We start from the raw sequence: 27,256 nt of genomic DNA, 5'->3' as shown, positions 1-27,256 counted from the left end.
CTCTTTTTCCCTCTCTCTCTCTGCCCCTCCCCTGCTCTCTCTCTCTTGCTCTCTCAAAATAAATAAACATTTAAAAACTTCAAAAAACAAACAAATGCTTAACATCACATTATATATGTATATGTTTTTTATCTGCTTTCTCCTGGTAAGTTGTAAGCTCCATTTGGGCAGAAATTTTTTTTTTTTTCTATTTTGTCCACTGCCATATCTCTAGCACTCGGATTGGAACCTAGCACATAGTAAGCTTTAGATAAATGTTTTTTGCATGCATGATTGAAAGAAAGGGTCTTTGCGCCTCTGCGAGTCTGTCCCTTTTATTTATTTAAAAAATGTTTTTAATGTTTATTATTTTTGAGAGAGAGAGACAGAGCGCGAGCAGGGGAGGGGCAGAGAGAGAGGGAGACACAGAATCCGAAGCAGGCTCCAGGCTCTGAGCTGTTAGCACAGAGCCTGACACGGGGCTCGAACTCACGGACCAAGAGATCATGACCTGAGCCGAAGACAGAGGCTTAGTAGACTGAGCCACCCAGGCGCCCCAAGCCTGTCCCTTTTAGAGCACAGTTGAACAGACCTTGATTTGTATTGCGCGTAGGGCAAAACGGAACCATTTAAGTCACAAGTAATGTGGTCCTATAGGAAGATGAGTGCCCTACCATCTCAACACCAGCTCCCGTCAAAATTCCACAGCTGAAGACTATTTTCTTTGTCCACACAGCCAAGTCACAAAAACTTACAAACACAGAGGCAAACAACACGGAAAAATCTTTGTCCTCGTGGAGCTTACGTGTCCGCTGGGGAAGACAGGCTATAAACAAACAAACTATATAGAAGGAACAAGTGATATACCTAAAATAGAATTCGAATTTGCCATGCTTGATTTTATATTGTGTTTCACGTTCAGTTAGCAGGCCCAATTAAGACATACGGTGTAGTGCAAAATAAAAAAGATGGATGTGCTTAGCATGAAGTTAATTCAGAGGTATAAAAATTCATGTATTGCGTTGTCTGAAAGCTTAAAAATGTTAATTTTGTTGGGGCTCCTGCATGGCTCAGTCGATTAACCACCTGACTCTCGATTTTGGCTCAGGCCATCTTACGGTTCGTGAGTTCAAGCCCCACATTGGGCTCTGCACTGGCATCACAGAGCCAGCTTGGGATTCTTTCTCCCTGTCTCTCTGCCCCACCCCTGCTCGTGCTCTCTCTCAAAATAAATAAACATTTTTTTAAGTATTAAAAAATGTTAATTTAGTTTTACACTCTCAATTCTAATAGGTATGTGAGCTGACTTTCAAATGTGTTTTAGAGTTAAAATTCAGTTAATCAGAATTATGCAAAAAGCTTGGGGTTTTAAAATCTGTTACTTTTCCCATGTTAAGATTGAATAATTTTGACAAAGGGTTTGAACTTTTTAGCCAGATCTGTTAAATCTCTCAACGTTTTTTTTTTTTTGTTTTTTTTGTTTTTTTTTTTTTTATTTTATTTTTGGGACAGAGAGAGACAGAGCATGAACGGGGGAGGGGCAGAGAGAGAGGGAGACACAGAATCGGAAACAGGCTCCAGGCTCCGAGCCATCAGCCCAGAGCCTGACGCGGGGCTGGAACTCACGGACCGCGAGATCGTGACCTGGCTGAAGTCGGACGCTTAACCGACTGCGCCACCCAGGCGCCCCGTGTTAAATCTCTCATATACATTAAAAGCAACGTGTAACACGGGGCGCCTGGGTGGCTCAGTCGGGTAAGCGTCCGACTTCGGCTCAGGTCATGATCTCTTGGTCCGTGAGTTCGAGCTCCGTGTCAGGCTCTGTGCTGACGGCTCGGAACCTGGAACCTGCTTCGGATTCTGTGTCTCCCTCTCTCTCTGCCCCTCCCCTGCTCACGCTGTCTCTCTCTGTCTCTCAAAAATAAATAAATGTAAAAAAAAAAAAAGCAATGTGTAATAAAACATCCGCTCAGCCACATTTGAAAAAAGTATACATACAGTTGACCTTTGAACAACATGGGTTTGAATTGCATGGGTCCGCTTATATACGTGGAAATGTATTTCTCTTCCTTATGATATTTCTTACTAACATTTTCTTTTCCCTAGCTTACTGTATCATAAAAATATGGTGTATGATACATAAAATGTACAAAGTATGTGTTAATCGACTGTTCATGTGACCTGTAAGGCTTCCAGTAGACAGTAGGCCATTAGTAGTTAAGTTTTTGGAGTCGAAAGTTATTTATAGGCAGATTTTCAATTATACATGTCATCAGAAGGTCATGAGTGCTACGGAGAATGAGAGGCTTCGGGAGCAGTGTGAGACAGTGGGATCCTGTTTCAAATAGAGTAGTCCAGGAGGAGGTAACATCTCAACAAAAACTTAACTCTCATTGTAGGGTTTGCATGGTGTCCATACTTCACACCACAGTTCATGGTAACCCACTGACTTGTCACTGAACGAAGAGCTGGGGGATGAGGACAGCCAGTTCTCCCGAGCCAATATGTGTGGATACCAGCACGACACGGGAAGGTCAGAGAGGTGTATAGACAATTATGAGAACATTGGCGTATACTCTAGGCGATATGAAAAGCCATTGGAAGGTATTAAGTTTGCTCAGGAGCAAGTAAAGACAGGATGTGTGTGTGTCTGCGCGCACGTGTGTATGTGCACATTTGCACACACATGAACTCGTGGGTATGTGTGTATTTCTTCTTCATAGATGTCAATTCACTCCAGCCACCGTTCTGCTCTTTTTGAGGGGCAGAGACCAAAGATGAATATACATCCTTCCTTGTGAAGAGTTGATTCTCTTTCTTCATTCATGCCTTTAACCAAGAACCCTCTAAAATAAAAATGCCATGGGGCGCCTGGGTGGCTCCGCCGGTTAAGCGTCCGACTTCGGCTCAGGTCACGATCTCGATCTCACGGTCCGTGAGCTCGAGCCCCACGTCGGGCTCTGGGCTGACAGCTCGGAGCCTGGAGCCCGCTTCGGATTCTGTGTCTCCCTCTCTCCCTGCCCCTCCCCGGCTCATGCTCTGTCTCTCTCTGTCTCAAAAATAAATAAAAATATTTTAAAGAAATTTTTTAAATACAAATGCCATGTGTCATCGTGATTTTTAAGAATACATGGCTTATTCGACCTAGAGCTTCTCATAAAAGTGAAGTGCAGCACAGGTCGCGAAGGCTTAAGTTGTCATCACAATTAGTTCCATTATTTCATCTCATTAATTGGTGGTGAAAGGATCCTTGGGATCCTGCTCGGAAGCTCATAACGTTCTATTGAATGTTATTCTATTCAGTTCTATTCTGTTGGATGTGTACTTGGGAAACTTAAGGGTTTTCAGCAGACATTCAGCAATTTTGAAGAGGAACATTTTGAAAGTGTGTTTAGGCCACTCTGCATTTCTGATTGCCACGGCCATCGTTTAAACTAACTGCAGGTCAGCGTAAGGTGGCTATCACCCTGTGGCCTGCCTTGGAGTGTGAAGTAATCATATGAAACAGTATCCTGGAACAGCATTCTAAAATTGAAGTTATGAATAGGCATGGCGTCGGAGGTATTATAGGAACTTTCTAGGTCAGTAGATTAATTTTGAGGGAGTCTAAATGACACAGATGAGAGAAGGACAAAATACTTGTACAGTGACAGACTTCCTGAGCATAAATACATAGGCTTGAGCATGGAAAAAGCGAGATAGTTGAAAAGAATTTCAGGGAAGAGAAAGAGGTAAACGCTTACAAACTCAACATTAGCCGTGAATTCTAATATATCTTAAAAAGCATTTCTCCCAGCTATGAAAGAGATAGGCTTTGCTCTAGTAGTTTTTACTAATATCTTCCAACAGCTCCAAGGTATGTTGGAATTATCATATCAGAGCTCCTCTAGCCATATATATATGTCATGGGGGCACTTGAGTGGCTCTGTTGGTTAAGCATCTGACTTTGGATTTCAGCTCAGGCCATGATCTCACGGTTCATGGGATCGAGCCCTGCATCAGGCTCTGCGCTGATGTCACAGAACCTGCTTGGGATTCTCTCTCTCTCTCTCTCTCTCTCTCTGATTCTCTCTCTCTCTTTCTCAAAATAAATAAACTTAAATACACACACACACACACACATATGTTATCAACTTTTAAACTTAAAATATCAAACTTATCAAACTTTAAAATATTTATTTATTTATTTATTTATTTAATCAAGTGTATTTGGGGGGGGGGGGGAAAGTCAAAAGATAAAACAGCCAGTCCATCCATGATAACATAGAGACTGAGATCATAGACCTAGAACCCAGAGGCCTGGATTCAATTTTCCAACTCACTACTTAGCTGTGTGATTGGAGGCAAGTGTCTTAACAACGCTGTACCTTTGTTTCTTAATCTAAAAAAAAAAAAAAATGAGGATAACAATAACCCCTTCTTCATATGGTTGTTGAGAGAGAGAGATGAATTAACTTTGTAAAATCTTGAAAGAGTCCCCAGCACATAGCAAGTGTTCAGGCAGCGTTAGCCATGATAGGGGCCCCTGGGTGGTTCAGTCAGTGAAGCGTCCGACTCACGGTTTCAGCTCAGTTCATGATCTCAAGGTTCATGAGTTCGAGCCTTGCGTCAGTCTCTGTGCTGACATTTCAGAGCCTGCTTGGGATTTTCTCTCTCCCTCTCTCTCTGCCCCTCCCCCGCTTGCGCTCTCTGTCTCTCTCTCAAAATAAATAAGTGCATTTTTAAAAATTTTTAAAAGGGAGTGTTAGACATGATGATGGCGGTGGTGGTGATGGTAATTATGATGCTTTCTCCCATCATCCTTATTTCTCTTACCCATTTTCTTATAGCTCATGACTTCTCCTTTGCAATGCTTTTCTTTTTTTTTAGAATATGGATGTCAATCCAAAAAAGTACCACTTAAATGAATTTCTTTGAAAACTCTTTCTTCCTGAAAATAATTGTCTCAAATAACTGGGATAATCCTTTCATCTCAGTGCAATTCATAAAGTTTGAATTCCTTAAAGTGTCTCCAGGGTGTCATCCATGTAAAATTCACAAGTCGCCTCTTTCCCATACTTGCCTCTTCCTTCGTCTGAATCTCGCTCCAGATTTCTCTTGCCACATCATTTCTTTACTAGACCCCAGATGTTCCTCTAACTGGGGTCTGCCCAGCACCCTTCTCACTGTCTCGACAAGGGATCGTCCCTTAAGTCAACACAGTTTCACTACAAGGGATTAATGTTCATAGCAGCAAAGCTCCTTTGGGGGCCAAGGAAACCCTTTTATCTATGCATAAGTCTCTTTTGATTTATTTCAAAGTAGAGTTCTTATATCGAAGCATTGAGCTTCTTTTGGGGGGAATTTTCTGACTCAGCGAAGTAAATCATCATTTTGGTTTCTACCATTAGAGAAAGTAAACATGTTCCTCAAACAATTCATGGAGTGAAAAGTTGGTATCTTTGCCAGTATTGATCAGAGCCTGACTCTGGAACTGAGTGAGTTACTCAATGGAGTGTACAGAGAGCAAATTGTGGGTACAATCGAGCATCTGAATTTCCATCTTGTGACAACCTCTCTGTAGAGAAATACAGACTAAGTCCGGAGTCACAGGCTTCTGTCAGAGTCCTGGGCTTTCAGTAGATCCACCATGGATCATGGCCATGTAATTTACGGATTCCTAGAATGTTCAATTCCTATCTATTAAATGGAACTATTAGTTTCTACCTCCCAGTGTGGTCATCGAAAGTGAATACGATAATATATGTAATGACTTTATAAACATCAGGTATTTTCACCATTGGATTTGTGTCTTATATGGTAGAGAAAGTCTTTAGGAGGGAATTGTTTTTGATAATTTGCTATTTTATTTTTTTAAGTTTATTTAGAGGGAGTGCAAGCAAGGGAGGGGCAGAGAGAGGGGGGAGAGAGAGAATCCCAAGCAGGTTCTGCGCTATCAACTCTGAGCCTGATGCAGGGCTGGAACTCACAAACCGTGAGATCATGACCTGAGCTGAAACCAAGAGTTTGACACTTAGCTGCCTGAGCCACCCAGGCGCCCCAGTAATTTGCTGTTTAGATGCAATTTTTCCAGACTTCGGTCATCACAGATCCTCAGATTTCAAAATGATAGTCTGGTAACCCAAAGATGATAATTGACATCTGAAGAATGACTCCTTTTGAGAAAAATCCTTTGTTTTTAGAAGTCCTTATTTCTCTTTCTTTCTCCTTCCCTCCTTTCTTCCCTCCTTCCTTTCTTTTTTTTCTTCTCTCTTTTCTTTCTTTCCTCGCTCTCTTACCTCTCTCTCTCTCTTTCTGTCTCCATACCTCCCTCTGTTTCTCTGTCCTTTTATATTGTACTGTGTCTATATCCAGGTTACTAAGAGCTTTTTCATCATCTCATCACTCTACACAGTTTAGGGACATCAAAAGCATTTGGATCATATCTTTGAAAGACCAGGGATGCACCTGTCGTCTGGCACCTGTGACCCCAGGGAGGCTATAGTTGAGCTAGGAAAGGGGTGCATTTGTTGGGGATTAGCTGAGCCGCTCTCTGAGGCTGGGGTTCAGTGTCTGGTCCTGGAGGTTCAGAGACGGCTTGATAGAGAAGGTGACTGATGAGCACCTGTCCTGACAAGAGGGTGCTGGGGTGAGCAGTCGGAGACTGGTTTTTCTGCTGGTAAATTCCAGCATGACAAGGGACGCTGTGAGAGCAAGAAGCTTCATGTTTCCTCCCACCAAGTCTTCTGTCGCTCACACAGTGGGATTCCCCTGCAGGGCCTGGAGAACCTCCCTTCGTGGGAAGCTCAAGATATGACATCTGGCGATACCTTTCACGGAAGGAAGAGTGTAGGGACGGTAGCGATGATATTAGTCAGTATTGACACACTTACTCTGCGTGGAAATCTCTTCGTGGAGATGCATATACATCATCTCACTCATCGCTGGCAGTGACACCGTGACATTGGTTCTGTTTACGTCCACATTATAGAGAAGTGTGTTGGGGAGGAATAATTTCCTCCGACCTTCAAGGTCCTTCTCTCTGGACCAGGAATCAAAGAGACACGAGACAGATTAACAGGAGAAAATCACATCTAATAGGCGTGCTTCGACACAGACGTGGAAATTCCAAAGACACTGAGGCAACATGAAGCTTTAGGAGCTAAGGAGAAGGATAGGCGTCTGAGGCCACCTCAGAGCCCCGAGACTGAGATTCTTTAGACCTTGCTACAGTCTGTTGTGCCCCTTCCAGTGAAGGGCTGTTGCAGGAAGTTCCCCAGGAAGCAGGGTCTGAGACAGAGATTAGCACGCAGGAAGGGATAATATTTTTCTGAGGTACTCTGGGAATCAACAGCTGTGGATAGGAGGGAAAGAGCCAGCAGAGGGAGAAGCCAAACTGTGATGCAGTTTCAATGGAAGCCTCAGCCAACCCCACAAGGGATTCTGAAGATGGGGCGACCCCTCAGAGCTGTCCTGAGTGGGGCAGAAGGATGGACAAGAACTTTATACCCTCCTATCAGTCAGTCATTGGAAGTGAGCTGCCCAGAGAAGGCGGCCTAACCTTGGACAAAGTAAGTTTTTTTGCAGCTGGGGTAGTGTCTGAAGGAGGCTAAGAACCAAGGGCTGCCTGCCAGGAATAATGCAAGCAGCCGAAGAAATAACTCCCTTACTTCCAAATGGGGATGTGGGCAAGCTTATCACAGCATCCGCCACATTGACCACTGGATAGACCCCTCTCCTCTTGAGGAATTCTAGGCCAAGCTTTACTTATTGGGGCTTCCGTAGACCTTGTCACCTGGCTAACGGGTTGGCTCTGGGCAGAGACGTGTAGGAGTGTCTCAGATAAGATAGATGCTAACCGCACTCTCGGTGAAATAGCCCCCTTTCCTCCAAAGACTCCAGGTTTCATCAAGGGACGTTATAACCATGGTGCAGTCATTCTCTGCTTCCGTGAACCTGCCTCTCCCCAACTAGACTTTGGAACTCCGAGAGGCTGGGACTGTGTCTTACTTCATTTTTGTATCTTCAGAGCATTACATGGTGGCTGTTTCATACCTCGTGGTTAATACATTTTTGCTGAATGAAAGAAGACATTGCCCAAGCGTCAGCAGCACTTAAAATTATGACGCTTAAACATTATTCCTTAAAAAGGAATGAAATTCTGATACACGCTGCAACACTGGAAAACATGCTAAGTGAAATAAGATACAAAATCCACTTAAAGAGTTATCTAGAATAGGGGCGCCTGGGTGGTTCAGTCGGTTAAGCGGCCGACTTCGGCTCAGGTCATGATCTCGCGGTCCGTGAGTTCGAGCCCCGCGTCGGGCTCTGTGCTGACAGCTCAGAGCCTGGAGCCTGTTTCAGATTCTGTGTCTCCCTCTCTCTCTGACCCTCCCCCGTTCATGCTTTGTCTCTCTCTGTCTCAAAAATAAATAAACGTAAAAAAAAATTTTTTTTTAATAAAAAAAAAAAAGAGTTATCTAGAATAGGCAAATTCAGGGCGCCTGGGTGGCTCAGTCGGTTAAGCAACTGACATCAGCTCAGGTCATGATCTCACGGTCCATGAGTTGGAGCCCCGCGTTGGGCTCTGTGCTGACAGCTCAGAGCCCAGAGCCTGCTTCGGATTCTGTGTCTCCCTCTCTCTCTGTCCCTCCCCGGCTCATGCTCTGTCTCTCTCTGTCTCAAAAATAAATAAAAACATTAAAAAAAAATTTTAGAATAGGCAAATTCATAAAGACAGAAAGTAAAATAGAGGTTACCAGGAATGGAGAGGAGTTAAGATGGCGGAGAAGTAGGGGGAACCCTGGACTTTCCTCGTCCCTCCAACACAGCTCTATTGAGGTCAGGTCACTCAGAACACCCAGGAAATCACTCTGTGGCGTGGCAGAAGGATCTCCACAGTTGAAGGGGAGCAGCTCGGCAGGTGCAAGGTGGATGAACCTCCATCCAGGATGTGATGGGAGGGGGAAATGAGGAGATAGTATTCAGTGGGTATGAAGTTTCTGTTTGGGATGATGAAAATGGATAGTGGCAATAGTTGCACAACATTGTGAATGTACTTAATGGGGTCAGCTAATCTATGCTTCTTAAGACATTCTAAGGCTCCTTTTCTGGGTGCTAACCTTCCTCACCCTGAGTTCAGACGTTACATCAACCATCAGTTTTTTTAAAGCCACTTCATTAAAATAGAATTCACAAAGTATGCAGTTGTCCCGCTTAAAGTGCACAATTCAATGGTTTTTAGTCTATTCAGAGTATGTCAATTTTTACTGGTGGTCAACATGTCTACAGAAAAGGAGACCTCCATAAAGGTACAGCTGGATGAATGTCCCCAAAGCGAACACAGCCATGAAGCACCCAGACCAAGAAACAGAACATGATCAGCCCCCAGAAGCTTCCGCATGCTCCCATGCTGACACTATCCTATCCCCAGGGATAACCACTATCACGACTTCTGTTACTTCGGGAGATTAATTTCGCCTGTTTTAGAACTTTATACAAACGGAATCTTCCAGCCTGTCATCTTTGGCTTGGCTTCTTTTGTGCATTTATGTTGTGAAATTCGTATTTGTTACCATGGGTCATTGTAGATCATTCCCGTTGCTTTATGGTGTTCCACTGTGGGACTATAATTCAATTTAGTCATCCATACTACGATCCAAGGACATTTAACATTCTCGTGTGTTGTTTGGAGAACATTTTCCTGGGCATCAAGAAATGGGCCGTAAGCTACGCACAACATTCAGCTTTAGTAAACATTGCCAAACAGTTTTGCCAAGTGGTTAGACTATGTTACGGTCCCATTATCCAGGTGTAATACTGTCATCACACTTGTAATTTGCAAAATTGTTTTTCATGTTTATTTCTTTTTGAAAGAGAGAGAGCACGTGTGTCGGGAAGGGGAAGAGAGAGAGAGAGAGGGACAAGAGAGAGAGAATCCCAAGCGGGCTCCACACCGTCAGCTCAGAGCCCAGTGAGAGGCTCGAACCCACGGACCGTGAGATCATGTCCTGAGCTGAGGTCGGACGCATAACTGACTGAGCCACTCAGGCGCCCTGTCATCACATTTTTATAACCTCAAATTCCTGTACTCTTGGCGAAGGACCCACGGGGGCGTGCCAGACACACTCAGGATTTTATGCAAGGTGGCCTGTATGCGTGTCCTTGACTGGAGAGATTCCATGGTTTTCAACAGATTTGCAGGGAGGCCCTCGTCCCAGAGAAGGTCAAGAACCCTGGCATTGTGATGGCACAGCATTTTGTGTGAGCCAGGACTTCTCCCGGGAAAGCTAACACTGCCGGGTAGTCCTCCTATTTTTGAAAAGTACATTATCCAAGGCCAGACCATTCTGGAACTTTGCTAGTGCTGGCACATGTTGGGTAATGCGTCGTTCAGAAATTATATGCCCTCAATAGAGGGATGGTATTTATTGGGATATTTTAGATGCCTGTGCTATTTGGTCAAATAAACGCTTATGTGTCTCCTAATTCAAAGACTGAAAAAAATTGGCACAGGAAAACAGATTTTAGCTGCGGGCATTATTCTGCTTTGGAAACAACCTCTTGGCTTCAATGGTGTGTCCTTGATGGTTTGCAGTGTGATATAGCTGGAAGTGGCTGATGTAAGCAGCACGTGATTAAAGGCACAAAGCTTCATGCCTTTCCAGGGATGCCTGACTCGGTCGGTGGAGCGTGCAACTCTTGATCTCAAGAGTTGTGAGTTCGAGCCCCACGTTGGGTGTCGAGGTCACTTAAAAATAAAATCTTTAGGCCAGGGCAGCTGGGTGGCCCAGCTGGTTGAGCGCCTGACTCTTGACTTGGGCTCAGGCCATGATCTCCTGGTCTGTGAGTTCGAACCCCACATCAGGCTCTATGCTGACAGTGCACAGCCTGCTTGTGATTCTGTCTCTCCCTCTCTCTCTGCCCCTTCCCCGCTTGCTCTCTATCTCTCTCTCTCAAAATAAAAAAAATTTTTTTTTGGTTAAAAAAGAAACAAAATCTTTAGGGGAGCCTGAGTGGCTTCATTGGTTTAAGCCTCCAGCTCTTGATTTCGGCTCAGGTCATGATCTTGAGGTTTGTGAGATCCAGCCCCACGTCAGGTTCTGCACTGATACGAGGTGCCTGCTTGGGATTGTCTGTCTGTCTGTCTCTCTCTCTGTCTCTGCCCCTTCCATGCTTGTTTGCTCTCTCTCTCAAAAATAAATAGACATTAACAAAAAAACTCTCCATATTTCTCAACATGCTTATTCTTTGAGGTAAATGTATGAGCTAATTTTGGAGACCCTTCCCTGTGGAACTCAGAGTCTGTCCCCATTGGCAGGTGTATTGACAACAGATTGTGAAGATAAAGAGGACAAAGACATTGATTAGGCCTTTGGGGGGAAGAGTCACAATTTCCAGCTTCCTACTCGGAGCACTTTATGTTTTTAAAAAAGAAATTTTTTTAACGTTTATTTATTTTTGAGATGGAGAGAGACAGAGCATGAATGGGGGAGGGTCAGAGAGAGGGAGACACAGAATCGGAAGCAGGCTCCAGGCTCTGAGCTGTCAGCACAGAGCCCGACGCGGGGCTCGAACTCACGGACCGCGAGATCATGACCTGAGCCGAAGTCGGCCGCTTAACCGACTGAGCCACCCAGGTGCCCCACACTTTATGTTTTTCAGGAGAAATTAATTTTGATTGTGTTCAGAAAACACTCAGGGCCCCTTTCCTAAAAACTGTCACACAGGAGGTTAGGTTTCAACATACGAGTGGTGTGGGAAGGACACGAACATTCAATTTCCAGTCACCCGTCTATCCGTCCGTTCCTCCATTCAATCCAAAGCTTGTCAAACACTGATTGAATATATAACGCTCTTAAGCGTTATGGGAGCATGCAGATGATTGATTCCTTTCCTGAAGGGACCGGAAAGAGAAGAGATACCCACTCGGAACACCTAGAGAATGCTATCCAGATAACAAAGTGGACAGGTGCTGGCCAACACAGTAGGGGCTCAAAATGGAGTGAACTTTATGTTTAGTGCACCGATTGGGGGTGAGGTGAATTTTGGAAGGCTTCTAGAAGAACCTGTCTTGTGCTGGGCATAGAAAGCTTTGCACCGATGGAGATCAGAAAGCAACGAATCTTCGAGGGAAGAAGCGGCAGTAACGCAGGGGTGACAACGGGCTGCTAAGATCGGGGAAACTTGTCCGCCTGACCAGAGCACAGAGGCCATCTCCTCGGCAGTCACCTCCAGAAACAGACTCAGGTGCCTGGATTTGTTCCAGGGAGCAAGGGCGCATCCCAGTAGCAGGGATGGGATGGAGCTGGCCTCCTTCCTTTCCCTTCTGAAGTTCAGGAATACGCCCATGTCAGGACACTGTTCCCTGCCCTCCCAGAGAGTCCCACGGTTCTCTGTCCTCTTTTATCTTTTCCCTCAAATGTCACCTTCTCAGCGAGGTCTTCCTTGACCACCTTATTAAAATTGCAATCAGGGGCACCTGGGTGGCTCAGTCGGTTAAGTGCCTGACTTCGGCTCAGGTCATGATCTCACGGTTCCTGGGTTCCAGCCCACAGCGTTGGGCTCTGTGCTGTCTCTCAAAAATAAATAAGCATTTAAAAAATAAAAAAATAGGGGCGCCTGGGTGGCGCAATCGGTTAAGCGTCCGACTTCAGCCAGGTCACGATCTCGCGGTCCGTGAGTTCGAGCCCCGCGTCAGGCTCTGGGCTGATGGCCCGGAGCCTGGAGCCTGTTTCCGATTCTGTGTCTCCCTCTCTCTCTCTGCCCCTCCCCCGTTCATGCTCTGTCTCTCTCTGTCCCAAAAATAAATAAAAAACGTTGAAAAAAAAAATTAAAAAAAAAATAATAAAATAAAAACATAAAATAAATAAAAATAAGTAAATAACAAAAAGTTAAAATATAAAACTAAATTAATTAAAAAATTTTTTAATAAAAAAGTTTTAATCAAAAAAGAAAAGAATCTCAAGTGGTTACTGGATCGAACTGGCCTTCCAGAGACCTTCTTTAAGTGAACTGAGCAGAGGCTCATAGAGCAGAGACCTAAGTAAGAGCTTGAGCCCTGAATACATGAACCCGAGGTTAAATTCTGTTCTCACTGCATCCAAGCTGTGTGACCTTGAACAAATTACTCAACCTCTCTGTGCTTCAGAACTCATTTGTAAAATGAAACCTACAATAAGCAGCTTACGCACGGAGTTGTTGTGAGCATTAAATTAAATACTTTAATGGAAACTGTTAGCCCTGTGGTGTTTAATAATTATAATTAAGAGGCTGGGAAGCTTCATGATCAAGAGTAGTGGCCTTTGAATGTCTGAATTTATATCCCACTGCTGCTTATTACTTATGAGACCTTGAGCAAATGGTCATGATTTCATCTGCCTCAGCTTCTCCTTCTGAAAGAGTTGTTGTGAAAATTAATGAGTCAGTACAGGCAAAGTGCCTAAGAAAACAAGGTACACACTCCATGTTAGCTGTTGTCTTACTGTTTGTTATCATTATTCCTGCAGGGTTTTGCTTAATATCTTAGCCATCACCACCCCCATTTCTCCCTGCATGGACGGTTCCAGGCCTTTCACGGGCTATCGTGCTGCTGGCTGGTTCCAAAGACCTTGCCATTGTCTACCCGCTCCCTCCAGCTTTCCCATGTGGTGATGTAATCAGAAGACAGTGTCAATGCCAGCTCACGGTGCTTAGAAATGTGAACTCAAAGGGGCACCTGGGTGGCTCAGTCAGTTAAGCGTCTGACTTCGGCTCAGGTCATGATCTCGCAGTTCACGAGTTAGGCGTCTGGCTTCAGCTCAGGTCATGATCTCACAATTTGTGAGTTTGAGCTCCACATCAGGCTCTGTGCTGACAGCTCGGAGCATGGAGCCTGCTTCGGATTCTGTGTCTCCCTTTCTCTCTGCCCCCCCCCCCCCGCCTCAAAAATAAACATAAAAAAAAGAAATGTGAGCTCATGAACAGAGGAAGAAAACCATTTGCTAAGTAATGCTTATAGGACTTCCTTCCTCTCTCCCCCATGGGCAAGAATCCGTTTCTTTTCTTCCAAACTGGAAGTATAGACTGACAGTAAAGCTTGGTCCTCCAAATTTGTTTATGGCCTAAGCATAGTCCTTGCCGATAGCTATAAAAGTGACTGAGTTCTGGAGGGCTGGGTGGCCTTCTCTGGCTCCCCGCAGGGAAGGAGGGCAAGATTCCCATGAACAGCAGAGAAAACCCCCTGAGAGGAAAAGGTCACTCTCGAGGAGCTGGATCTAAGAAGAGCCAGGCCACCTGTTCCTACTGGCTGAGACTGAGGTCAGTGCTGGGAATAAAATGGCAGAGGGACTTCCCTGATGGGACAGAAATCAGGATGCAGGGTCTTTGCCTCCAGACAACAAGAGCAGGACATCTGGAGCATTGAGAGTGATATTAGTGATGTGGTGTCACTCAGCCAGCCTGTTTCTGAGAGCTTCTCACCTGCTTTGGTAGGTGGGGAATCCAGAAGGCAGATTTCAGATGTCTTTCCTGAGTCGGCTGAGGCTCACAGACTACAAAATAGGGTCACATGATCATTAAGTCAGTTGCTTTTTTTTTTTTTTTATAATGCTCATTTATTTATTTTGAGAGAGAGAGAGAGAGCAAGGGAGGGGCAGAGAAAGGGAGAAAGAGAATCCCAAGCAGGCTCTACACTATCAGCACGGAGCCGGACTCGGGGCTCAAACTCAGGAGCAGTGAGATCATGACCTGAGCCAAAATCAGGACTCAGACCCTTAATGAACTGAGCCACCCAGGCGCCCCTGAACTGTTTTTCTTAACACAAGCACTGATGGCATAAATTTCGCTTAACATCTGCTTGGAATATTGTGTTTTCTTTTTCTTTTGTTTTGAGGCATATTTTGATTTACGGTTTGGTTTCTTATTTGACCTGTTGCTTGTGCAATAGTGTGCTGCTTAATATTTACATATTAAATATTTAATATTTACATTGTCAATTTTCCAGCTCTGTTTTATTGTCGGTCTTTAGTTTTTGTGGTTGGAAAATGTACTTGGTATGGTTTCAGTCTTCCTAAATTTATAATATTTGTTATGTCTCTTTTTATGTGATTTAACTGGGGGATTCTTCTGTGTGTACTTGAGGAAAATGTGTTTTCTATTTTTCTTGGGTGGAATGTTATATATATATATATATATAAATATATATCTTTTAGAACCAAGTAAAAAGTCTTCATGCCAAGAATTTTCGATTCTAAGAATTTATCCAAAGGAGGTTAATCAAAAATATGGATGTGGATGTATGGGTAAGAGGTGGGTGGTTGTGTAAATGACGGGACATTTATCATGATCACAAAGCCATCTGCAACATCTGTTTAATGAGCACATTTTGTTTGCTGTGTATAAACTCACTTAATGCCTATAAAGCCCCTGTGAGATGGGTGCCATTATTCCAAATCTACAGTTAAGAGAACATAAATGTCAAGCGACTAGCCTGTAGTCACACAGCTATCAAGTTTCAAGAGTCCATTTAAGTCAGTTGTGTTGGCCTCTTAAAAGCCATCCTGTGTCCCTTGCGGTGCTCTTCAAACTTTTACATTCTTTAAAAAATTTTGTTAATGTTTATTTATTTTTGAGAGACAGACACAGAGTGAGTGGGGGAAGGGCAGAGAGAGAAGGAGGCACAGAATCCAAAGCAGGCTCCGGGCTCCGAGCTGTCAGCACAGAGCCCGATGTGGGGCTCGAACCCACAAACTGCGAGATTATGACCTGAGCCGAAGTCGAACGCCCAACCGACTGAGCCACCCAGGTGCTCCCAAACTTTTACCTTCCTAAACATGAAGAACTTCGAGTAGCTTTTGCCCATGTGACTCTGTCTATCTTTACTATATTAGAAATTAAAATTGAGGATTGTTTGAATATTAATTCACCGAAAATAACAATAACCCGATTACTGTCTGATATAACATATTTGTACGAAATGCATAGTTTCCAAAACAAAAAAAAAATGCGTGAGTGGCATCGATTTACATTCTGCATATCTTTTTCATATCTGCTTGATAGCCGAGAGCTGGATTCTCGTATCTGTGTTGGCATTCAGTCCATTGCAGCGTGTTGTTTGGGTTGAAATAAATAAAGGAAGTCTTCCTTCACATGTGCTTGGAAAAGGGAGACCCTCACAGACTCTCTGAATGTACTTTAGGGAGCCCGAGGGGGTCCTTGGATCACAGTTTGAGAAACTCCTGGTCTCTGCGTGGTGTGGAATGTTACGTAATCATCAAGGGAAGTATGCTTCTCGGGGACATAAATGACATGGGAAGTGTTGAGGATACGGTATTGACTGGATACTAGCAGGGCGGTAATTGTGTGGACGGTAAGGCCTCAAGTGTAGAATTGTGAAAATACATGAAAGAATGCAAGAAACATAGCTGAAATGTTCATACCCACTATAGATTTCCGCTTGGTGGGATTTCAGGAATACCTACTGTTTCTTTATTTTCTTTGTCATGTAAAACTCCTGTAGTAGAACACACACACATATACACATCCCTATGATGTGTCACATCAAGCATGGTTCCTGGGATTCACCTTCTCCCCACCAGCAAGATGTATGCCTTTCAGCCATGAAGTGACCCCCAAAGAGCTTGGACTGCTCTGTACCATGTGTTTGCCGCTCACTTCGCTCCACTGTTTCTTCTAGAAAGCCCGTAAGACAACGTGCCTTGGTCTCAAATCCTTCCTCATGGTGCTTGCTACGATGCTTACTCAATTTGTATCACGGGGTGGGGCGCCTGGGTGGCTCAGTCGGTTCAACGTCCAACTCCTGATTTCAGCTCAGGTCACGATCTCACGGTTCGTGAGATCAAGCCCCGCATTTGGCTGTCTGCTAACAGTGCGGAGCCTGCTTGGGGTTCTCTCTCCCTTTCTCTCTGCCCTCCTCAGCTTGTTCTCTCTCTCTCTTTCTCTGTCAAAAAAATAAATAAACAGGGGTGCCTGGGTGGCTCAGTCGGTTGGGCGTCCGACTTTGGCTCAGGTCATGATCTCGTGGTTTGTGAGTTCAAGCCCCACGTTGGGCTCTGTGCTGACAGCTCGGAGCTTGAAGACTGCTTCGGATTCTGTGTCTCCCTCCCTCTGTCTCTCCCCGACTCGTGCTCTGTTTCTGTCTCCTAAAAATAAATAAACATTAAAAAAATGTTTTTTAACGAAAAAAAATTTAAAAATAAATAAATAAACCTAAAAAAGTTTTTCAATTTGTATTGCAGGGATTTTTTTTTTTTTTGCAGGGATTTTGATATTAGTCACCAATATATACTTACTGGCGGGTGGATGGCTCATGATGATTTGCCAGACATTTCCCATCCATTCCCCGCTACACTCACTGTGACTGTGACAGAAAGAGATAAAGCCACAAGCAGATGGAACAGTCACCCCTTCCATGGGAAGAAAAAACCACCACCACCAAAAAACCCTTAGGACCAAGATGGAGGGAAAGAAAATAGTACTCAGCCAAACAGTTGAGCTCTCTGGGGGTTTTGTGTGTGTGTTTGTCTTCAGCAACACTTTGGTTCTGTCAGAAATCACCAGCACGGGGCTTAAAGAAGAGTACAAACAAGCCCAGCAGAATTGGTTAGTTGGGGTCTGCTCCATCACTGCCAGGATCTGCACCAATGGCCAGGGCTGCTCCTGGGAACATAAAGACAGTTGTTTCAAAATCTGAGAACTCTAAAGACGCCTGGGGGGCTCAGTCGATTAAGCGTCTGACCTCGGCTCAGGTCACGATCTTGCGGTTCATGGGTTTGAGCTCCGCGTCGGGCTCTGTGCTGACAGCTCAGAGCCTGGAGCCTGCTTAGGATTTGGTCTCCTTCTCTCTTTCTGCCTGTCCCCTGCTCGCATGCTCAAAAATAAATATTTTTTTAAAATCTGAGAACTCTATTCTGACTCATGCATGGAGCTTGCCCTGGGGAAAGGTGAAGAACACCTTTTGGGTGAGGGTAGAGTTTCCGATCCCCTTCGGCCACACTGAGGAGTCTAGGGAGATGTCTTTGTTTCCCAGTCTTGGATGCACTCTGCCCCTGGTAGGTAGCCTGACTTGCTTCTTGAATACTGAAGTTCTGTCCCTCACCCTCTTTCCTTAAGTACCTTGTGCGCATGGTGGGAAGGGGGTCAGGGGCTGGCACTCCTCTCCTGGCGGGAATTGGCAACCGCCAGAGTAGGTCTGGGCTCAGTGGCAGACTTGAAAAGAAGAAGGTTGGGGCACCTGGGTGGCTCAGTTGGTTAAGTGTCCGACTTCAGCTCAGGTCACGATCTCATGGTTCATGGGTTCGAGCCCCACGTCGGACTCTGTGCTGACAGTTCAGAGCCTGGAACCTGCTTCAGATTATGTGCCTCCTTCTCTCTCTGCCCCTCCTCTGCTCGCACTCTCTCTCTCTCAAAAATAAAATAAACACTAAAAAAATTAAAAGAAAAAAAGTAGGAAGTTAATAATAGTGTTAAGAAATCTGCTCTACACTGAATGTGGCTCCCCCAAATTCACATGTTGAAATCCTGACCCACAATGCGAAAGCATGAGGAGATGGGGCCTTTGGGAGTGACTGGGTCCTGAGCTGGAGCCCTCCCGAATGAGCTCAGTGCCCTTATAAAATTATGAAACCCCAGGGAGATAGATCCCTTGTCTCTTCTGCCATGGGAAGACACAGCAAGAAGACCGCCATCTATAAACCGTGAAGCGGCCCCCACCACACACTAAAGCTGCCAGCACCTTGATCTTGGACTTCCCAGCCTCCAGAACCGTGGGAGAGAAATATCTATGGTACTTTGTTATGGCAGCCCAAAAGGACTAAGAAAAAAAACCTAAGTACAAGCGATCATTGTGGGAGTTGAGGACGTTGGGTGTCGAGCAAATAGCCAGTTCAAGGTCATACTGCTGAGATGAACTCACCTGTCCATCGCAGCAGTCCCCAGGCATGCGGAGGTTAGGATCACGACAGTAGCAGCTGCAGCAATAGCAACACAACATTTATGGAGAACCTCCCGCGTGCTGGCCACCGTCCAAAGTGACTTACGTGGCCCAACTCACTTCATTGTCCCAGCACATCCGTGAGGAAGCTGCTGTCGTTCCGTTTTACACACGGCTAGACTGAGGCCCAGAGAGGCTAAGCAACTTAACACAGCTGGTGACTGGCAGACAGACCCATCACTTGACCGAGGTAGGCCAACTGCAGAGCCCATGCTCTTACAGCTGAGATCCCAGGGGGTGACACAGAATGAGAAATACACGAAGCTGGTGCAGTGGAGACAGTGGCAGATGAATGGTAAATGGAGAACTCTGGGACACTGAGAAGGCTCCCTAACCCAGCCGTTTAAGGTAATCTGGGCATACTTCCTGGAGGAAGGTGATGCGGCCAACAGATGTTGAGTGGAAAGGTGCCATCTGGGGCCCAAGGAGATTAAGCAACTCACTTGCTCTGTGTCAATCAACTTAGGAAAAGGCAAAGCCGGAATGGGGACTCAGGCGTCCTTTGTGGAGAGTGATCCCGTGGGTCGGTCACAGATCTCCACTATGTTCTGTGTGCTGAACACTGATACAGGCATAAGGAGAGGTTTTAAAAAGTCAGCATGTAAATTGTATGATATGGTAGAAGAATTATATCCCAATAGAGCTGTTTTTTTTTTTTTTTTAAGTCAGCATACCTGGAGCAGCCAGAAGCTGCTTCCTTTTTGTTTTTTAATTTTTTTTTTTTTTAATTTTTTTTTTCAACGTTTTTTATTTATTTTTTTGGGACAGAGAGAGACAGAGCATGAACGGGGGAGGGGCAGAGAGAGAAGGAGACACAGAATCGGAAATAGGCTCCAGGCTCCGAGCCATCGGCCCAGAGCCTGACGCGGGGCTCGAACTCACGGACCGCGAGATCGTGACCTGGCTGAAGTCGGACGCTTAACCGACTGCGCCACCCAGGCGCCCCTGTTTTTTAATTTTTTTTAACGCTTACTTATTTTTGACAGAGAGCGAGAGAGAGACAGAGCATGAGCAGGGAAGGGACAGGGAGAAGAGGGAGACACAGAATCTGAAGCAGGCTCCCAGCTCTGAACCGTCAGCACAGAGCCTGACGCGGGGCTCGAACTCACAAACCGCAAGATCATGACCTGAGCCAAACTTGGACACTTAACTGACCGAGCCATCTGGGCACCCACTACTTTTTTTTTTTAATTTTTAACTTTATTTTAGACAGAGAGCACGAGCAGGGGAGAAGGCAGAAGGAGAGAGAGAGAGAGAGTGAGAGAGAATCCCAGGCAGGCTCCACGCACAGCATGAGTCTTATGAAGGGCTCAAGCCCATGACCCAGGAATCATGACCTGAGCCAAAATCAAGAGTTGGACACTCAACCAACTGAGCCACTCAGGCACCCCCCAGGAGTTGCTTCTAAATACCATTCTTTTGCTAAAAGGAATGAAGTCTCCTTGAAAAAAAGCAGATCGTAGGGCTGAGGCAGAGTTAATAGAAGAAGAGGCTGGAGAATCTTCTAGTGCCAGAAGTCGAGGAAGTGCTCAAGAAACAAAACGATGGGGTCATTGCAAAGGACACAAGAGCCAGCCTGAATGAGCTCCCTGTGGACACGAGTGGAACAATTTGAACAACAAAATAAATAATACAGTATTAGATTACAATCCAGAGTATGAAGCAAATATATGAGTCCATAGTGATGCAAATAGGTGATTGAACAAGTAAATAACAAGGGGGAAAGAGGCAAATCTTCCTTAGAGAAGAATTTTAATTTTTTTTAGCGTTTACTTATTTTTGAGACAGAGGGAGACAGAGCATGAACGGGGGAAGGGCAGAGAGAGAAGGAGACACAGAATCGGAAACAGGCTCCAGGCTCCGAGCCGTCAGCACAGAGCCCGACGCAGGGCTCGAACTCAAGAGCCGTGAGATCATGACCTGAGCCATGTCAGACGCTTAACTGACTGAGCCACCCGGGAGCGCCCCCCCTCTCCTATCTCCTCTTGAGGTTGGACTGAAATTAGCGACTCTCTTCCAAAGGACAGAGCACGGAAAGGGGAAAATGGTAAGTTTACAGTGGAGAAAGTGGACAGGAGCCACCCTTAACCAAGGGATCAAGATTAATATCATCAGTGGTAAGTCATGTGCTTCTGAATGAGGTGATGAGAAGGGCACTTTGCAAGGGAGTAGTTCTCATCACAAGGAAAAACCCAGTTTTGTCTTTTTTTGGTGTCTATATAAGGCGATAGGTGTTAACTAAACTATGTAATCACTTCATAGCCTATGTAAATCAAGTCATGAGGCTGTACATTTTAAACTTCCACAGAGTTTTATGTCAGTTATATCTCAGTAGAACTGAAAGAAGGAGCACCTGCGTGGCTCAGTCATTTAAGCATCCAACTTCGGCTTGGGTCACGATCTTGCAGTTTGGGAGTTCGAGCCCCGTGTCGGGCTCTGGGCTGACCACTCAGAGCCCGCTTCAGATCCTCTCTCTCTGCCTCTCTCCCCCCTCTCTCTTTCTTTCTCTCTCAAAAATAAATATTTATTAAAAACTGAAAGAAGACATGTAAACTTAACAAACCAGAAGTGACGGTTGTGTGACCACAAATTAAAGTTACTATTTTGGGGGCGCCTCCAGAGGCCCAGGCAGCTAAGCTTCCGACTTGGCTCAGGTCATGATCTCGCAGTTCGTGGGTTCAAGCCCCGTGTCAGGGTCTGTGCTGACAGATTAGAGGTTGAAGTCTGCCTCAGATTCTGTGTCTCCCTCTCTCCCTGCCCCTCCCCTACTCGTGATCTGTCTCTCTCTCTCTCTCTCCCTCAAAAATAAACAAAACATTAAAAAAAATAAAGTTACTATTTTGTTTTGTGTGACAATAAAGAAAGGGAGGGGCAGGAATTGATTGGCAAGGGACAAAGGAGAACTTTCTATGGGGTGATGGGAATGTTTTCTATCTTGATCATGGTGGTAGTGACATGGGTGCATACATGTGTCAAAACTCCCCAAATTGTACATTTAAAATGGTTGCATTGTATGTAAATTATGCCTTAATAAAGTTAATTAAAAACTGTGATGGTTAATGTGTTAACTTGGCTGGGCCACAATAACAATATTTGGTCAAACACTACCCTAGATGTTTCCATGAAGGTATTTTTAGGTGAGATTAACATTGAAATCAGTAGACTTTGGGGGGGGGGGGTGCCTGGGTGACCCAGTGAATTAAGTGTCCTTCTTCAGCTCAGGTCATGATCTCATGGTTTGTGGGTTCAAGCCCCGCGTCAGGCTCTGTGCTGACAGCTCAGAGCCTGGAGCCTGCTTGGGATTCTGTGTCTCCCTCTGTCTCTGCCCTCTCTGCTCTGTTCCCTGCTCTCTCTCTCTCTCTCTCTCTCTCTCTCTTTCTCTTTCATACAGACACAAACACACACACACACACACACACATAAACATTAAAAAATTAAAAAAAAAGAAATCAGTAGACTTCGAGCAAAGTAGATGAGCCTCCATAATGAGAGTGGGCCTCGTCTAATCAGTTGAAGGCCTTAATAGAAAAAGACCACGGTCCTGGAAGAAAGAGGAAATTCTGCCAGCAGACAGCCTTTGGACACGAAGTGCAGTTCTCTGGCTCTCCAACCTGCTGGCCTCCCCTGCAGATTTTGGACTTGACAAGCCTCCACAATTGTGTGAGCCAATTTTTTAAAATAAATCTCCTTCTCCACACCCTGCCATACACACACAGACACACACACACAGACACACACACACACACACACACACACACACACACAATGGTCTTGGTTCTGTTTCTCTGGAGAACTCTACATAACACAAGAAGAAAAGTAAGCCTGCATCATAAATCTTCCCTGAGAACTTTACGGCCTCGTTCGAAAGAGAAGACCAGCATGACCACAGAATGAATACAGGAATGAGCACGAAATGTCTTCTCATTTCCCAACTTATTTCTCTGCCTACAAAATCAGTGTGAGATGAGTCTTTCCTGACCGACTCAAAGTTACGGTGACATTTTGGCTGACCATGGACCTTGAGTTATCCCACGTTGGGGGAAAGATGATGTCAGAAGCACAGCCTGACTTGTGACTCAGGCTTTCAGGTTAACCCAAGGTGCTTTTTGTGCGTGTCCCCAACTGCCATTGGGTTAAACTTCCCAGAGATGATTTACAGGCTGTCTTATCACTAATCTTTGGAGAAATGTGTGTCCTTTATCTCTGTGTTGAGGTGTCCCTACCCTGCTGGGAGAACCAGGTAGTACAAATATGTTCCCAAGAGAGGCTTGAAACTGTTTCTTCTTGGGGCGCCTGGGTGGCTCAGTCGGTTGAGCGTCCAACTTCGGCTCAGGTCATGATCTCACGGGTTCGTGGGTTCGAGGCCCGCATCAGGCTCTGTGCTGACAGCTCAGAGCCTGGAGCCTGCTTTGGATTCTGTGTTTCCCTCTCTCTCTGCCACTCCCCCACTCATGCTCTGTCTCAAAAATAAACATTAAAAGAAAAAATAAATTGTCTCTTCTTTATTTTTTTTTTAATTTTAGAGGGGGTGGGGAGCAGGTGGAGGGAGGGGGAGAGAGAGAGAGAGAGACAGAGAGAGACAGAGAGAGAGAGAGAAGGAGAGAGAGAGAGAGAGAGAGAATCTTAAGCATGTTCCACACTTAGCATGGAGCCTGACAAGAGGCTCAATCCCATGACCCCGAGATCATGACCTGAGCCGAAATCACGAATTGGACGATTAACCAACTCAACCACCCAGGTGCCTCTGAATTGTGTCTTCTTTCTGCTTTGACCTTGAAATTCCTCGGGGAACTCCTTGTTGACCTAGCACCTATGATTGCTTGGAAAAGCTTGCTGGGCTCTGTCTTATGGCTCTTCCTACATATGCTTACATCCCTACAATCGGTTTTTCATCTTCTTCTACCTTGTGTAACATTTATAGTTGTAATTTTCTTTTTTTTTTTTTTTTAATTTTTTTTTTTTCAACATTTTTTATTTTTGGGACAGAGAGAGACAGAGCATGAACGGGGGAGGGGCAGAGAGAGAGGGAGACACAGAATCGGAAACAGGCTCCAGGCTCCGAGCCATCAGCCCAGAGCCTGACGCGGGGCTCGAACTCACGGACCGCGAGATCGTGACCTGGCTGAAGTCGGACGCTTAACCGACTGCGCCACCCAGGCGCCCCTATAGTTGTAATTTTCTGATCCTCCAGACCCATAGGGTCCCATCACTCTGAGGTATTTGCAAGTATCACTGGCAAATGAGATAACTTTTGGTAACCCCACTAATGTACCGGCATTTAAATTTTTCGTGGTAGGGGTTCTAATTTCAGAGAGAAACCTTTTTATTGTTTTTTGGTGGGGGGGGGGGTTGGCACCAAATTTATTTAGGTAACAGAGAATTGAGCTGGAAATTTCTATGCTGAAAATCTAAGTAGGGTTCTAAGGACACAAGGAATTAAAACACTTAAGTGTATGTCACAAATTGACAAGGAATTTGAGTATTTTTACATTATAGTGAATGTTTCCTTTTAAAAATACCTTATATCTCACAGGGCAAATCATACCCCTTCAGGGGCCCCTTCCCACCTGTGTGGAACCCAATTGTGTACCTAGATCATAACAACCTGTGGAGGACGATGGATGACATGGGACGAGAGGTAAAGCTCACTAAAGCTTCTTTGACTGCATTTGTATTTTTCATAAGCTTAGTCCTTAAGAGAAGGAAGGGATTATGTATCAGCAATGCCTAGCGTATGGCTTCGTACAGAAGGTATCTCCGTGCAGATTTACGAAATGGGCGAATGAACTTGTTTCTACCCTCTAAACGAGTAAGACGTCCACCAGAGTGCTGTCTGTGTATCACCGGTGAGGGGGGGAGAAGACGATATACCACTCAGCCTTCCTGGCAGGACGTTTCTAATTTAGAAAGTCCTCAGGACATAGCAGAATAAGACTCCTAAGGTCTTTTGACACACACGGAGCTTGACCTGCAACTCCAATTTAGGTGTGACTTAGTACGCCTGTCTGGTCCTGGTTAAAGAGCTAAATTTATGAATGCTGCCTCTAAAGAAGTAACTTGGTCATCGACTTTTGCAAGTGGCCCGATTTCAACGTAGCCTCCGTTGATTGTGCGGGGCGTGTTACCGGAAATTAAATATGGATCCGGTGGTGTAGACCGATAATAGGAACGCTACACAAACCGCTTTGGTCGGGCAGTAAAAATCCTTACTGGGAGAATTTGGAAAGCTTACGTTTTCCTTCTTCAAGGTAGAGTTTTTAATACTATTGAGAGAGCTATTTAAAATGGAAAGTTACATTTGTGTTTCCCCCCCCCGCCGAACCCTTACCTGAGTGTAGATCCCCAGTGATGCCCCATGGAAGGCACCCCTTGCAGAGGAGTGGGACCACATGACCATGAAGGAGCTGCTAGACAAGATCTGCTGGACAGAGTAAGACTCCCCACGCAGGCATTTACTCCGACCGTCTTTCAGGTTTATTTAGCGGCACCATTCAATGGCTCTGGAACTGCTTTGTGTCTAAAACCACGGCATTCGGCCCCATGGAATGCTGAGAAATTTTGGAAGTGGCTTCGGTCCTGAAGATGTCTAGACATCTTTAGAATAGCTATGCATCACAGAGGGGGTATTACCCCCCCCAGAAGTCCTCAGGACAGACCAGAATGTGCCACCATCTTTATGTAGAACAACTTATGGGGCGCCTGGGTGGCTCAGTCAGTTAAGTGTCCGACTTCAGCTCGGGTCATGATCTCACAGTCCGTGAGTTCAAGCTCCGAGTCAGGCTCCGGGCTGATGGCTCGGAGCCTGGAGCCTGCTTCCGATTCTGTGTCTCCCTCTCTCTCTGCCCCTCCCCCGTTCATGCTCTGTCTCTCTCTGTCTCAAGAATAAATAAAAACATTAAAAAAAATTAAAAAAAAAGGACAGAGAAAAGAAGAGCAGGAGAAAGGCATACAGGGAGAAGGGGAAAAAGAAGGAGATTCAAAGCATTAATTTTAAAAGGGAAAATTTATATGTTCCCAAAACAAAAGATTGGTTAAATTAATAATGGGGCACCCAAGAACTAGAATACTCTGGTCTTTTAAAATCATGTTGTAGGGGCTCCTTGGTGGCTCAGTGGGTTAAGTGTCCCAACTCTTGATTTCAGTTCAGGTTATGATCTCGGAGTCTGTGGGTTTGTGTCCTGTGTCCGGTTCTGCACCGATGGTGTGGAGTCCACTTGGGATTCTCTCTCTCCTCCTCTGTCCCTCCCCCTTGCGCACATGCACGCACACAAAAAAAGTTTTTTTAATCATGTGGAAAAATATTTAATGGCTTGGAAAAACTTTATAATATTAAACACATATATGATCTCATTTTTAAAGAGGAAACTATATATGTAATGCAAAAGCAATGGACATCCATCAAAATGTTTTTAATACTGAATACTACAGTGCAAACATTGATCCATGTCATTAAAAATGCCTCATTAACTATCATATATTATGATTGCAGAATATTCCATGGAAAGCAAGTGCTATAGTGCATTTATCCGTTATCTTCCTGATGGACATTTTGGTCACCTCCAGTTTTTCATAATTTTTATTATTATATAATATTCTGTTCAAAACATCTCTGTGCTTCTCCAATATTTTCAACCTTTGAAAACAACCAATTCTGGAATAGTAAAATCCTTTCATTATCATGAAATCAATGCCTATAATTAATGATATCTTTAAAAAAAAATTTTTTTTACATTTATTTATTTTTGAGAGAGAGAGACAGAGCACACGTGGGGGTGGGGCAGAGAGAGAGGGAGACACAGAATCCAAAGCAGGCTCCATGCTCCGAGCTGTCAGCACAGAGCCCAACGTGGGGCTCGAACTCACAAACCGTGAGATCGTGACCTGAGCTGAAGTCGGATGCTCAACTGACTGAGCCACCCAGGCGCCCCAATGATATCTTTTTAAACGCTTAAGCTATTTACCACGTTTTTTTGAGAATGCAGTTTGCAATACAACTTATTTGTATTGTAGTCCAATTTCAATATTTTAAATTCTATACATTAGATTTTCAAAATATAGTGAGGATTTAATTATCTGCATTTATTTTATAACTTCCATTACAAAACGCTTTTCATAAAGTCAGTAAGGTTTTTTCTTTTCCAAGAGAGCTTTGAAGCTCCTTGAAGAAGGCACGCATTGTATTTCCTTGGGATTATAGAGATCTGACTTTTTCTACCATAGGCCTTGGCCTAAACCCCCCATTCGTGAATATTCTAGGTTGTTGGTTGACAAAATAAAACACTCTGACATACTAAGATTATATGAACA

The 27,256-nt window shown here is 44.7% G+C and overlaps 1 protein-coding gene across 1 annotated transcript in view; it reads left to right on the top strand.

Moving 5' to 3' along the window:
* The window catches only part of MAOB (monoamine oxidase B), a 114,984-nt gene that overhangs the window by 60,416 nt on the left and 27,312 nt on the right, over window positions 1–27,256 (top strand). The window contains exons 4-5 of the mRNA XM_058714827.1: window positions 24,483–24,587; window positions 25,288–25,379. Coding sequence (XP_058570810.1) covers window positions 24,483–24,587; window positions 25,288–25,379 — 197 coding nt within the window. The remainder of the gene's footprint in view (window positions 1–24,482; window positions 24,588–25,287; window positions 25,380–27,256) is intronic.

Source organism: Neofelis nebulosa, chromosome X (assembly GCF_028018385.1).
Source record: "Neofelis nebulosa isolate mNeoNeb1 chromosome X, mNeoNeb1.pri, whole genome shotgun sequence".
In the NCBI taxonomy this organism is placed as follows: Eukaryota; Metazoa; Chordata; class Mammalia; order Carnivora; family Felidae; genus Neofelis; species Neofelis nebulosa.
The sequence above is the reverse complement of the archived record's forward strand: the minus strand, read 5'-3'. Positions and strand labels throughout refer to the sequence as shown.